This window comes from Nicotiana tomentosiformis, chromosome 9, assembly GCF_000390325.3.
Source record: "Nicotiana tomentosiformis chromosome 9, ASM39032v3, whole genome shotgun sequence".
In the NCBI taxonomy this organism is placed as follows: domain Eukaryota; kingdom Viridiplantae; phylum Streptophyta; class Magnoliopsida; order Solanales; family Solanaceae; genus Nicotiana; species Nicotiana tomentosiformis.
The window spans coordinates 69,889,845-69,903,786 of NC_090820.1; the positions used below are offsets into that span (position 1 = coordinate 69,889,845).

Sequence of the window (13,942 nt, forward strand, 5' to 3'; positions counted from 1 at the left end):
TTTTCCTCTCCGGTATATGTGACTTCTATGGTTGGAACAATTATTCTACTCCTTTATGAATAGTATCATGAATCCTTTTCATTGTCTAGTAACATGAGAGTATATCTTAGCACCTATCATGTGCGTACATGCCAATTGAAATGGGACACTTATCCGCATAAAGTTTGTGAGCAACTTGAGATTTATCACAAAATCATCACATGGAGGTCTTGTTGTTTACCCATCTCAGTATGACTTTCATGTCCACCTTGATCATGCCTCAGTGAGTAACTCACCTTGTTCCCAGTATTGTGGTTGCCCGTGAATTGGCCTAATATGGCAACTTGAGAGTTGTTATGGCAAAAACATGTCTAGCTTACGGCAAAGAGTTCATTCTCTCTAACTAATACATGATTTCATCCAACATTAAGATGTCCTAGTTACATGATTCCACTTGTGTGAGATTGAAAGTTGAGCAGCCTTATGATGAGCATATTGAATTAAAATACAAACTCGTCGTATCTCTAGTCCTCTCACATAGGATCAAATATTGGCAAAGGTTAAGCTATGGGAATGATAATAATCTCGCAAGTGTTCAACTTCTTTTCATCCTCGTAAGCTTGTGGCATAGATTCCTTGTGCTAGTTACTATTAAGAGTGTAATGCAACTTTGTGTATCTTGAAACCCATATCATATTCAGGGTGCTAGAATATTCTCATTTTGAGTTAAACTGATTTTCCCTACATTCCAAGAGCCGACTGGTGTCACATAAGTGCTATCTCTCTTTGAGGTCTACTATTGCCAAACAAGGCACGTATGGAATGAAACAATTGTTGTTGTCCTTTTCCTGGCTCATATTATTCCAAGAATAACTTACGCTAATGTATTTATCCTCCAGACCATGCCTCTCATATGTCACATGTCTAAAATGACTCATTTATTTAAATCTCCTAATCATGAACCTGATCCCTACATTTTCTATGCCTACTAGGAAACTCTATGACTCATTTGTTGAACCGATGGTGTCACCACAACGAATCTCCATGTCAGCGCTATTGGTAGTGACCTTCATGTCTCTTAGGATATAACCTCCTGAAATGTTGTGCTCAGCACGTTGATGGATTCTTGAATATTTCCAGCGAATCTTGAACCTCGTTGTTCCTGTTTGTAGCAAATCTATCGAGTATTGTAGGTTCAGGCATGTCAAACAAGAAGTATCATCCCGTGATCAAATATATGGAATAGGAAATTTTATGGTCATAGTCAAGCTAGCACATCTTAGAGAAATTCTTGGAGGTTGCCAAAGGTTTAGTTTGGGTGTTCGGTGTGGAGATTTAGAGTTGAAGAAAGTGAATGGGTTATTTTCAATATTTTCTGCATGAGGGTGCTATGTGAATTGTTAATAAAGGTAAAGTATGTGAAGTCACATTAGGCCTTATGGAATTTTGAAAGGAAATAGGCTAAACTATGAGTATGATGTTTCCCTATTATTGTTCTTCGTATACCCGGTGTTTCATGTGTCTATGTCTAATAAGGTGAAGATAAGGGATAATGGGATTGTGAGGAGAAACTATTTGCTATCCTTGTTAGAAAAGTCCAGGAGTTGAGATTGTCTCCGTTAATGTGTTATGGCAAAGTTTGTAAGTTGAGGAGACCACATGTAGGGGCAAAAGTGTTAAGGACATAAAATGTTCCCACTTGAGTGTATAGTTAAATGATTGTGATTTGAAAGGTACTTCTGTGTGTTATGATTTAAATATGTGCAGCTCATGTCCAAATACCACTTTTGATAGTATAATGCATGTAATGATGAGATTAGTGACGTTGTTATACATGGTGACGTTGTGTCAAGTTGTGGATATGTTGTTAGGAATTGTTTTGGTGTTACTCTGGCAGGTAGATAGGCCCAGTTACAGGAGAGACTCTGGCGAAATTGTTTTAAATTTAGTGAGTTAGCCAAATTTTGAAAGTACTGGTGTGTGTGAACCAACAGTTGAACCACATTGAATGCTAATGACGGATTTTGACCCTCATTCGAGAACGAATGATCCTAAGCGGGGGAGAATGTAACACCCCGGAAAATTTTGAAGTATTTCAGTGTAAAGCCCCATAATTTTTGCAAGTGAATTCAAGTTTTGGTGGTGCCGGAGTAGGCTTATGTGTTTAAGGATGGTATAAGATCTTCGCGGCGAGCTTGCTCGCCGTGGTTCGGACTTTTTGGGTTGAACAATGCACCGGAAAGTAAAGGAAACTTTTTGGCGAAAATGTGCGTTTATGCAGCCCATTATGCGGCCGCATAATCACTCTGCAGACCGCATAATGGCCGTAGAGTGAAGCAGTAAGTTTGGCCAACGTGAGGTCAGTTTTGCGGTCGATTATGCGACCGCATATCGATCGCATAATCCCTCTTGAGTTTTGCGGAGGGAGTTCTGCGGTGCATTATGCGACCGCAGAATGAGTATGCGTACCGCATACTGGTCGCATACCTCGGCCGTATGTTCAGTAGGGGTGTTCAAAACCGAACCGAAACCGAAAATCGAATCGAAACCGAAGCTTAATGGCTTATTGGTATCGGGTTAACGGCTTAACGGACGGGGAACGGATTAAAATTTTTTATTAACGGCTTATCGGTTTGGGGGCGAATTATTCAATTTTCTTAACGGATAATCCGTTAACCCGTTAAGAATATATATATATATATATATATATATATATATATATTAAATATCAAAAACCCTTCCACTTCTTCCAGTACTCCATCTCTAAGATCTAACGCCTCATTCCTAAATAATCAGAACCCTTACGTACTATGCATCAGAAGATCCCAGGCTTGGCTTAACTTAGCTTATTCTCCCACCCTACAACAAGATTGTTTAAGCTGCTGTCTATGGTTTACCTCTACTTTTATTTTTTTTAAACTAATGCCTACTGTCTATGTTTAATAGAAGAACAATAGTATTGTGCCACAACTTTTTTCACTCTACAACACATGACACACTACATCATTCTTATGTAGGCGTTAACAGACATGTATGTATGGACTCAATGTGTAATTTCCTATTCTGAATTTGTATGCTAGGCGGTCAACAAACAATTAATGAACGCAATATAGATTGAATTCGGCCGATAAACCGCCCAATAACCGTCCGATAAGAGCTAAACTGTTACCAATCCGCCCGATATCTTATCGGGTGGCTAGCGGATTAATACATTTAAAAGACGATAACCGTTAAGCCAAACCGTTAAGAGTAATTAACCGCCTAATCCGCCCGATAAGTAGCCCTAATGTTCAGGCCCCTGAGGACAATTTTTGCGGTCACTTTGCAAACCGCATAACCATTATGCGGTCGCATATGCGACCGCAGACCTGTGTCGGGGCACCCATTTTCTTAATTTAAAACCCGACCCCCATTCGGTTAAAATACCCCTTAGGTCTATTTTGAGCTCATTTGCAAATGTTTCTAGAGTGAGAGAGAGAGAGGATTCAAGAGGGAGGGTCTAAGTTTTCATCAAATTGATCTTCAATCATCACTCAAAGCTTGGAAATATTCAAGTAGAGTACCAAATTCTTCATCCAAAAAGGTAAGACTTCATCACCCCAGCTCTTAATTCCAAACATAGCTATAATGAGGTATTAATAAGATGGTCCATGGGTGTGAGTGTTGTTTATCTTGCATTCATGTGATAAAGAGTGTGGGAAAAATAAGAAGTGAACAAGGACCATGAACGCTTTCCTAATTTTGGGTTCAATTTGTATATTGCTAAAATCATGCAAAATCCTATTTCGAAATGCCTTTGACCCTCGAATCAGTCTCCAAATGCCCTGAATCTAGTCACAAGAAGTACGATATAATTAATATAGGCTAAAGGAATCAATTCTACAAGAAATACACGAAATTATAAGATGAAATCCGAAATAGGCTCCACCCCCAGGCCCACGTCTCGAAATCTGATGAAAGTCACAAAACCCGAAATCCCATTCACTCACGAGTTCACTCGTACCAAAATTATCCAAATCCGACATAAAAATCTCAATCAAAACCCAAAATCTTAGTTGAAGAACTTCTTCCCATTTTTCTCGAATTTTTCACCCAAATCCGAAATTAAAAGATGCAATTAGTGATAGATTAGTGGGATATAACCAAAAATTAAGTGAAGAATCGTTACCCAATTATTGTCTCTGAAAATCCCTCAAAATCTCGCCCAAATCCGAGCTCTCAAACTCAAGATTTGATAAAAATGGCAACCCTCATTTTTGAAATCTTATATTCTACCCAGGAAAATCCTTCATCGCGAACGTGATACCCTTGTCGTGAACACGAAGACCACTCAGCTCAACCCTACGTGAACGCGGGACCAACATCGCGAACGCGTAGGCAAAAAGGCCTGGGGTCCCATCCGCTCAACTTTCTCTACGCGAATGCGATGCCCTTCTCGTGTTCGCGATGCACTGCCTAACAACCCATTCGCGAACGTGACCCCCACTTCGCGAATGCAAAGAACGATCTTCCTCCTGCCTCCATCTCCTCTTCGCAAACGCGGAACACCCCTCGCAAACACGAAGAAGGAAATCAGCAACTGGGAAAACCAGAAAATCTGCTATCTTTCACAAGTCCAAAATGATCCGTTAAGCATCCGAAACTCACCCGAGGACCTCGGGACCTCAACCAAACATATCGACCAGTCCTAAAACACTATACGAACTTAGTCGAGCCCTAAAATCACATCAAACAACAACAAAAACACGAATCACCCTCCAATCCAAACTTAATGAACTTGAAACTTCAAATTTCTATAACCGATACCGAAACCTATCAAACCACGTCCGACTGACCTCAAATTTTTCACATAAGTCATATTCAACATTACAAACCTACTACAACTTGCGGAATCAGAATTCGACCCCGATATCAAAAATTCCACTTCCGGTCAAAATCTCCAAGCCCAAACCAGCTACAGACCTCTCATTGCCTAAACCAGCTACAGACCTCAAATTTATAGTCCGGACACGCTCATAAGTCCAAAATCACCCAATAGAGCTAACAAAACTGACGGAACTTCATTCTGGAGTCGTCTTCACACAGTTCCGACTACGGTCAAAATCCTAAGACTTGAGCTTCCGTTTTAGGGACTAAGTGTCCCAAATAACTCTGAAACCACAACAAAACCTCCCGGCAAGTCTCATAAGCAGAAAAAAGATACGGGGGAAGCAGTAAATAGGAGATCGGGGCTAATACACTCAAAACAACCGGCCGGGTCGTTACACCTGTAGTGATGTGCCTTTAGTGTTATATAGTGCCCTTTAGTGTGCCTTTAATGCTCTTTAGTATCATTTACTATAGAACAATAACTACGTGTCATCATTAATGTAGCCGGTTAGAGTAATCAATTACGGATCAGATATTAATCAATTATTAATCGTATAGTAAAAGTATTATCATATATGAATCAAATAAATCACGATAAGTTAAATTAATTAGCTTTGTAGTATTTTTTTGATTGATGAATAATAAAATAACTAGTTGTCAGTACAAAAGAGACTTTGCCGGGTTTTTATCTAAAATATAATAAATTAACATACAAATCATTACGAACGAAATAAATAATTCATAATAGTTTATATAAAAATAATTATTAAAACTTTAAAAATTATATCGATTAGGTAAACAAATTAAGTATTTAGTATTATCTTAATGATGAATAAAATTGTTAAAAAATTGACAGTACATAAAAGAGATCGTGTCGTATTCTTTTGGTAAAAGGTAACAAATTAACATATAAATTGTTACGAACGAAATAAATACTTAATAGGACTTTATATAAAAATAATTATTAAAAATATTTAAAATTATCTCGATAATTTAAACAAATTAAATATTTAGTATTCTTATAACGACGAATGAATATGATAAAAAGTTAATAGTACAAATAAAACTCTGCCAAAATTTAGTCGTAAAATCCTAAAAACTAATAGATAAATAAATACTTTATATAAAATTAAGTAATAATATAAAAATTTATGAATTAAATAATAATATTAAAAATATCGCAAAATATTTCGAGACGTTAAACAATTAAAGAGAACAATATTTTAATTAATATTATTCAATTTACAGACATCATCATGGATCGTCCGTCTGTGCATCCTGGACCTGCTTCTCGAGAGCTACTTTTTCTCCAATCGGGTCGTAGGTTTTCACACATGTGGGTTGGAGAGTTTCTTAGCTAGAAATTCCACCCGAGATATATTGACGATTTTTGGGAGTTTATTAGGAACCACCCACTTCATCCTCATACAATGTGTGCCTTCATCGAACTGGTTTTTACCGGGTAGTAGAGGTCGGCCGGTTGCAGTTCGATTGGCCCCTGATCACGGCTCCGATCGAGCGGTGGAGACTTGAGACTCATACATTTCATTTTTCTATCAGCGAGGCGACCATCACACTAGAGGACGTAGAAGTATTATTCGGGTTGCCCGTTAACGGTTTTGTTGTCCACTACCCTCCTGCTCTTAGGGAGTATAGGAGACACGACTATCTACAGATGCTGGAGAGGCTCACTGGATTCCAGCCGGCGGAGCAGACTGCTATCAGTGGTGTTAGTTGATTGCAGTTATTACCTGTTAAGCAGCACCTGGAGGCGCTACACGAGCAGATCATAGAAGATTCACCACTTGAGGCTATTGAGCGGCAGTCGATGCTATTGATTTTGATAATATTTGGTAGAATTCATTTCTCGAACACTTCAGGAAACCTTGTGAGCCTACAGTTCTTGCATCATCTGGAGCGCTTAGATCACTTACCCATGTACAGCTAGGGTGGAGCCGTTCTAGCGTACCTTTATAGGCAACTATGCAGGGCGTCGATGGGTCATGTGAGAGACGTCGCTGATTTATTCCGCTACTGTAGGTGATAACATTATCAGTTGTTTTCATGATTATTATAGATATAGTAAACAATACTCAAATATACGTCCACAATCAATATTATGTTTGGGCTTGGGAGAGATTCTTGCAGATGCAGTCCGCTCCTCGACCGCTAGCTCCAGATGAGCCACCTTTGTTGTTTCTACTACGTGCTAAGAGGTGGGTAGATAGGTGAGGCCACGCCCGCAACGTCGAGGCTCGACATCATCTCCCATATGTTCTTTTAGTCTCTATCGCCCATTATTCTCTTCTTCAACTACTGAAATATTTCTTGCAATCGATTATTTTCTTCTTCTGCCTCTTTCAATTGCTCCTTCACTGACCTAAGTTGTTCTTCCAGTTTCCAGATCAGTATTTCGTACTCCCCGGTACGATTCCAAAATTTTAGCAAACATGATTTGTAGTATTCCTTATTAATGGTTTCATCGTACCATTCTTCAAAACCACATTGATTTTCGTCCTACAAATGGTGATTATAAGAAACGACTATTAATGAAGATGTTATAAATAATAAATTTCAATATTAATAACTCGCAACTTGTTTGCACATACAACGTCTGCGACCTAGATTGCAAGTTGACCAACATGGATTCAAATCGCACGTTTCCTGTAGTAACACCTAGGCACCTCACCGCGTCCAGACATATTATATTGCTTGAACTTGAAAATTTATGGAAAATAGTATTCTTTGTTTGGTTAATCTATGATGATCCGCGAGGAATAATGTAAAATGTGCAGGGGTTTTATAGGTTAGAATGAGTGATTATGACGCATATTGTTCATGACCCATGTTTCCCTAAAAATAAAATAATTACAGTACAAGTGCATACATGCTTTTTTCAGTTCGACAAAACAAGACGTGCATTAAATTTATACTGTTTTCTTAGTTGGTGTATAACACAAATTGTTCATGCGCTATGTTTCACTTACAATGGATTCTTTACGGTACCAGTGCGTGCAGACTTTTTCAGGTCAACAAGACAAGACACACATTAAATTTGTATTTTTTACTAAACTACTGTATAACGCATATTATTCATGCGCCATGTTTCACCTATGGTGGATTCTTTATGGTACCAGTGCGTGCAGGCTTTCAGGGCGACATGACAAGACACACATTTAATTTGTATTGTTTACTAATCTACTGCATAACGCATATTGTTCATGCGCCATGTTTCACTTATGATAGATTCTTTACGGTACCAGTGCATGCATGCTTTTTCATGTCGACATGACAAGACACATATTAAATTTGTATTGTTTACTAATCTACTTCATAACGCATATTGTTCATGTACCATGTTTCACTTAAGGTAGATTCTTTATCATACCAGTGCGTGCATGCTTTTCCAGATCGACAAGACAATATAGCGCATATTGCACATGCGTCATGAGAAACTACCTCCTATTTGGGTCTTCTTAAGTTGAACCAAATTTTATTTTCCAGTTATTCATTTAAACAACCGTTTCAAAAATGTCACTTACATTTAATAAGTGGTTTAAGAAGAGGCAAAAGAGTGAAGGTAGTTCAAAAGATCCACATGGAACACGTCAGAACATAATTGATCCCTTCCTTGAAAAAAACGTGCTAGGTTGTTATACTGATTTGGTAGATGACATGTGGTATGTTGTTTTACGTCCCTTGAAAAATAAGTCCATCAATACATATAGATCTCAAAATTGTAGGGCACATTATTGAGGGGAAGTGTATTTTACGAAGCCTGAAGGTAGGCGAATTTGGGGTAAAAACCTAATATGGGTTCCCCTATACTCAAAAAAGTGTGATTATGAAGTATTATGTCATTGGCATGGGCTAGTTGTACCACAAGCATTGTCTTCAACGCTCCAAACTAACACACACAAAGATGAACCAGAGGTTATTCGGCATTTGATGAAGGAGAGTTTTGAGATGGAAAAGGTACTAGCCGTTCATCATGCACTGGATGATCTTAACTACCTCCAAGGAATGGAGGATCAGCATTGGGCTTTATTAGAGAATGAAAACTTGCATAGAGATCTTGATTATCCTATATTCCCACCAGTTGTGGAGTGGGAGGGACTACCAAAATTTCTACCGCAGACATTGGACATAGGAATGTCATATTGTTGTAGAAATCAAGCAAGTGGTCTTATTGATAATAACGATGAAATACGAGAAATATGTGTCTACTGGGGCTAGATTATGATGCCCTCAGTCCAGAGGGATGCGAGCAAGACGATGACGAAGAAGATGAAGAAAATGGCAATAAAGAGACCGATAAAAATAACGATGAATTAGTGCCCGACAGTGATGTAATGACGAATGAAAATCTTTACCTTGTAATCTTCAAAAAAAAATTAAGTATTTTATTGAATCTTCAATTTTAATTGTCAATTAGAGTTAACACTATTGAAAATATAATTTTATTTCATTAATATTGCAGGCACACACCATTACAGACACTTATTCCTACTAAATATATTGCTACAAAAAACTAATTTTATGCCTGAATATTAGATGAACTGCCACCAGGAGATAAATTACCACCACTTCCCAAACCAATTGTAGGACAATTATGGCGATCGTGTCCTGTTTGGGAACATAGACCACATTTATGCGCATATACAGTATCACTAACATCCATTTGGTTCCGTATCCGCATTTTATTTTTTTCACTTGCGTGGGACGCAAGAAATCCTTGTTACAAACCATTTTAAATGGTTCTGGTGGCCAATAATGCTCAGAACCCACTGGTTGGAAGTAGCCGCTATAGGTGTTTGCGTATACAGTCATACTATATTCTCTATCAACATACCTCATCACTGCAAACTAAGCTATTGAAAGCACTTCATGGCAAGTGATAAATCGGTCATTTTCCACATAAACATTATCGTGTAGATTAATTGATGGTGTGGGTATTATTGCCACGATTTTGATGCAAACCTGTGCGAATTTCAAAAATATTTTGATTGCTACAATATTACAAATATGTATGCCACTGTGATAACTTCCTACAACGCTCAAATTATTTCATCGGTTGTGGCATAAATTGAACACCCATTTCCAACACGGATGATGCACTGCGAAATCTATCAACAAACCTCTCTGTCAGCAGCTTGAACGACATCTGCACCATGGCAGTAACAGGCAATCTACAGAGAGACTTCAACAACCCGTTGAAAGACTCTAGCACATTTGTAGTCAAAATTTCCCATCTTCTGCCACCATCCTTATTCAAAGTCCACTTATCAAGCTCATGTTGCATCAACCAACGATAATCTCCTTCGTCTTCCTGCCTAATCAATTCCATTTGCATCCTGAATTTACACTCTTGATGATCTGTTGCAGCCATCTACATTAAATCGTGTAAGCTCTTGTTCGGATAAGCCCGCTGAAAGTTGGCCTTCAAGTGCCTAACATGGTAACGGTGGTATGTTTATGGCTCCTTACATGCATCCAAAGTACACATAGAACTTAAAATCGCACCATGCCGATCAGATATTAGACAAATACATGAACGTTGTCTGAGAATGTGCTCCTTCCAGTGGTTTAAAAACCATGTCTAAGTTTCTTGACTTTCATTGGCACAAATAGCAAATTCAAGGGGAAATATTCTTCCATTAGCATCTATTGCAACGACAATCAACATCTTTATATCATACTTTCCATATACATGTGTGTCGTCTATGGAGATTACCTGCCGACAATGAACAAAACCATCAATAGATGGTTTAAATGCCCAGAACACATATTTGAATATGTATTCTAGTAAATTAGAATTCCGATGCTGCTTCCATTCCACAATTGTCCCGGGGTTAAAGTTTTGCAAAGCAGCCATGTATCTCGATAGAGCCGCAAATGACTTATCCCAATTGCCATAAACAAGCTCAAACGCACGTTTACGCCCGATAAATGGCTTTCTTTTGGTAATGGCACACCCATATACCTGCGCAACTGATGTTATACACTCTTTCACCTTGTACCTTATGGACGATTCAATGTGTGGAATCAAGACAAGGGAAATAAAATCAACATTTAAGTTAAAATAATTCTCACGGAATGTGTCCATATCACAAGTGTGCTTGCTAATGTACTTCCCCACGATCCACATATTAGTTTTCAACTTTCTCGAACACAACATCCACTTACAACCTTGGTCCCATCTACGACAAACAACCTTATATATTTCCTTAGATGACTCAACAACCTCGATCTCACGACAATGTTTTATGCTGGAAATTCGCACCACCCTAGTAAGGCGTGACTTGTCACCAAAAAGTATATTCTTACAGATCTATGTTGGTCTAGATTCATCCCACATTGATGTACTAATGTCGTCAAGATCCCTTATGAGGGCATCCACATCTTGCATACCGGGCAAGTGATCAAGGTAGGGAATCTCCCTTGAATAAAAAGGCACACGAGACTCGTACACTATCGGTCTAACGGTAGGTGGAGTCTCCATATACGGAGCATGCTCAGTTGTGGCATCATGCTCCCTCATCAAATCGGGTTGCTCATTCTCACTCTCATCTGCGGAGTGTGGTTCCTCATCGTCGCTCTCATCAGGGAAGGGTGTATCATCTCCAGACCCATCAGCTTTGTTGTCATAATTATTGTCATCTTCCTCACTGTGTGCCCCTGCCATATCCTGATTCAAAATATCGTCATCACACAACTGAGTTAGGACAGGACCGTCATGTTTCTCGTTTTCATTGTACAACCAATAAAATAATGAGTTTCACAATGTCATTACAACATAATATATTAACTTACATTCATAATTTGTAGATAGCTCATTATGCAAATTATCGTGTTGTTGATGACTCGCGGATGGACCAGCATGATCCATCCAAACCTCCAAAATTATGTATATTCCAACTGTTGGTTGGTTCATAACTTGTAAAATTCATATCTGGTCGGTAACCGTTTTGAAAGATATAAGTGTTGGTACGAATATGATGCATAAAAGAAATAATTATACTACAACAAGAAAAATTAAAATTTACCACTCGGCGTGTGAATTATATAAACTTGGCGACCCTCCATGCTACTGCATTAGGGAGAAATTATATCTTTGCTCTTCATTAGCCCGTGGATATAAGTTTAGATCTATCCAGACTCTTTCATATGGAACCTGTTCGGATAAAACAGCTCCATAAACATCACCAGATGATTGAGTGGTAACCATATTTTGCGGAACATTAATATTGTTGACGTCTTCAGACTTGACGTACATTTCCAGCATTTTTAACACAAGATTATCCCAGTGTTCATCCGGAGTCTTATTACTACATTATTCAGACTTTGGTTTTTTGTATTTTTGTTTGAGTTATTCTCTCTCTTTCTTAAGCAAAACAGATACGAACAGCAATGGTCTATGGGGTAATCATTACAAGTTCAGAGGATTCTGAGGAAGAATGCAACTGCTCATGGGTATGAGAGTCAACCATCCCTATGATGCATCACTTTCGCCATTAATTCTTTCTTCCCATTCTTTTCTTTCTTCCACTTTGTCCTTCCTTAATTCTCTTCTCTTTCCTATGCTCCTTTTTACTATATCACTTTTAATTTTAATATTGCCTCCAACTTGATTCTAAATTACCATTATCTTTCTCTTTCACGTATTAGCCGGGCCGACTCGGGTGGAGGCCGCTAAAGCAATTGTTTTAGGCCCCAAATTAATGGTCCAAATTTTATTAGTATTATTTAGTATTACACTTATATTGTAGAATTATTATTAGAAAGATGCCTACTAAATTTAAATTATTTTAAGGAGTGTGATAGAGCTCATGTTATTTAGATAAATACTTGAATTCGTAACACATATACAAATATGTAAAAGGAACAATTTGATGGTGTTATTGATAATTTAATAAAAAATGAAAATAAAGTCTCTTGTAGTATCTCTTAGAGTTGATATTTCGTACAAAGAGTAAATTAAGTCCACTTTTTCAATCCAAAATTGACTTGAACTATTCCAAATGTATGATTATATTTTACATATATTTAGCAAAATTGAGATCATTAGATTGATGAGAACTTATAAAAATATTATATGAAACTTCAAAGTTAATATTGTCTTACTTGGTAAGTAGAGTTATTAGATACCTTTGATGGTGGGAGCTAGTAGGAAATCTAGTACATTCAGAGTCTATATTCTATCATTACCAAACAAAAGTAAAAAAACGAATAAAAACATATAAAATTTTATTTATAAGATCTAAGGTATATTTTTAAAGTTTGTCTTTACGCCACAAATATCGTTGTGTCGCCATGCATATTACTTAATTAGTATATCACTAATTAAAATATTTAAAGGTGAATTTGGATTAAAAAATGTAATAAATAAGTACTTTCTATTTTTCTAAAACATTAAATATTCTAAAACAATTTCATCAATTTTTTAATTAAACAAGGTCATGAAGGCAACTGCTGGTGATGAATTCCCAGGAATTATTGAAAGCATTTTGGAAACTACTAACACTTATTAAAGGGAAATTTATCTTATCCAAATTACGTTTGTCACAATATAAGTAGTGTAATTAGTGCGTTCGGGAAATGAGGAGTTAATGCTGTTGGAATTGTCAAAAACTTACGTGGGTTTATCAGTCCAAGATCATGATTTTCAAAAGAAAAAACATCTTTGAAACATTTGATAAGTTCAATGGTCATTGGTTTTCCACATGACATGTGTCCATTTGTGAAATTTTATTGGGAATTATGTTTGTGGCATGGAAATCAACAAATATTAAAAATTCAAACCCTAAATTTGCTGCTGGACCACCAACCCCAACTTCTTTTTCAAACATCTTGCCGGGTTTTGTTTGCCTTCACATCACTATATATTTAAGCACACTTAAACTTCTACCCGTTTGTCAACTCGATAAATGAATTTATCACTTTCTCATTTGGATATTTATACTTGTTCATTTGCATAATAATAAACTCCTTTGACGGTTGATTATGATTATGTGGCAAAGACCCAACTGATGTAGTTAAGGTATGTGTTAATCACGCCGATAGAGCGTGTGAATAGGTTTACTTTAATTTAAAA

The 13,942-nt window shown here is 37.4% G+C and overlaps 1 protein-coding gene across 1 annotated transcript; it reads right to left on the reverse strand.

Moving 5' to 3' along the window:
- Positions 1-10,447: 10,447 nt before the first annotated feature.
- On the reverse strand, positions 10,448-10,996 carry LOC138898942 (uncharacterized). Its single transcript, XM_070185052.1, has one exon. It carries the CDS (start codon positions 10,994-10,996, stop codon positions 10,448-10,450), a length of 549 nt encoding a protein of 182 aa, XP_070041153.1.
- Between the last annotated feature and the right edge of the window lie 2,946 nt (positions 10,997-13,942).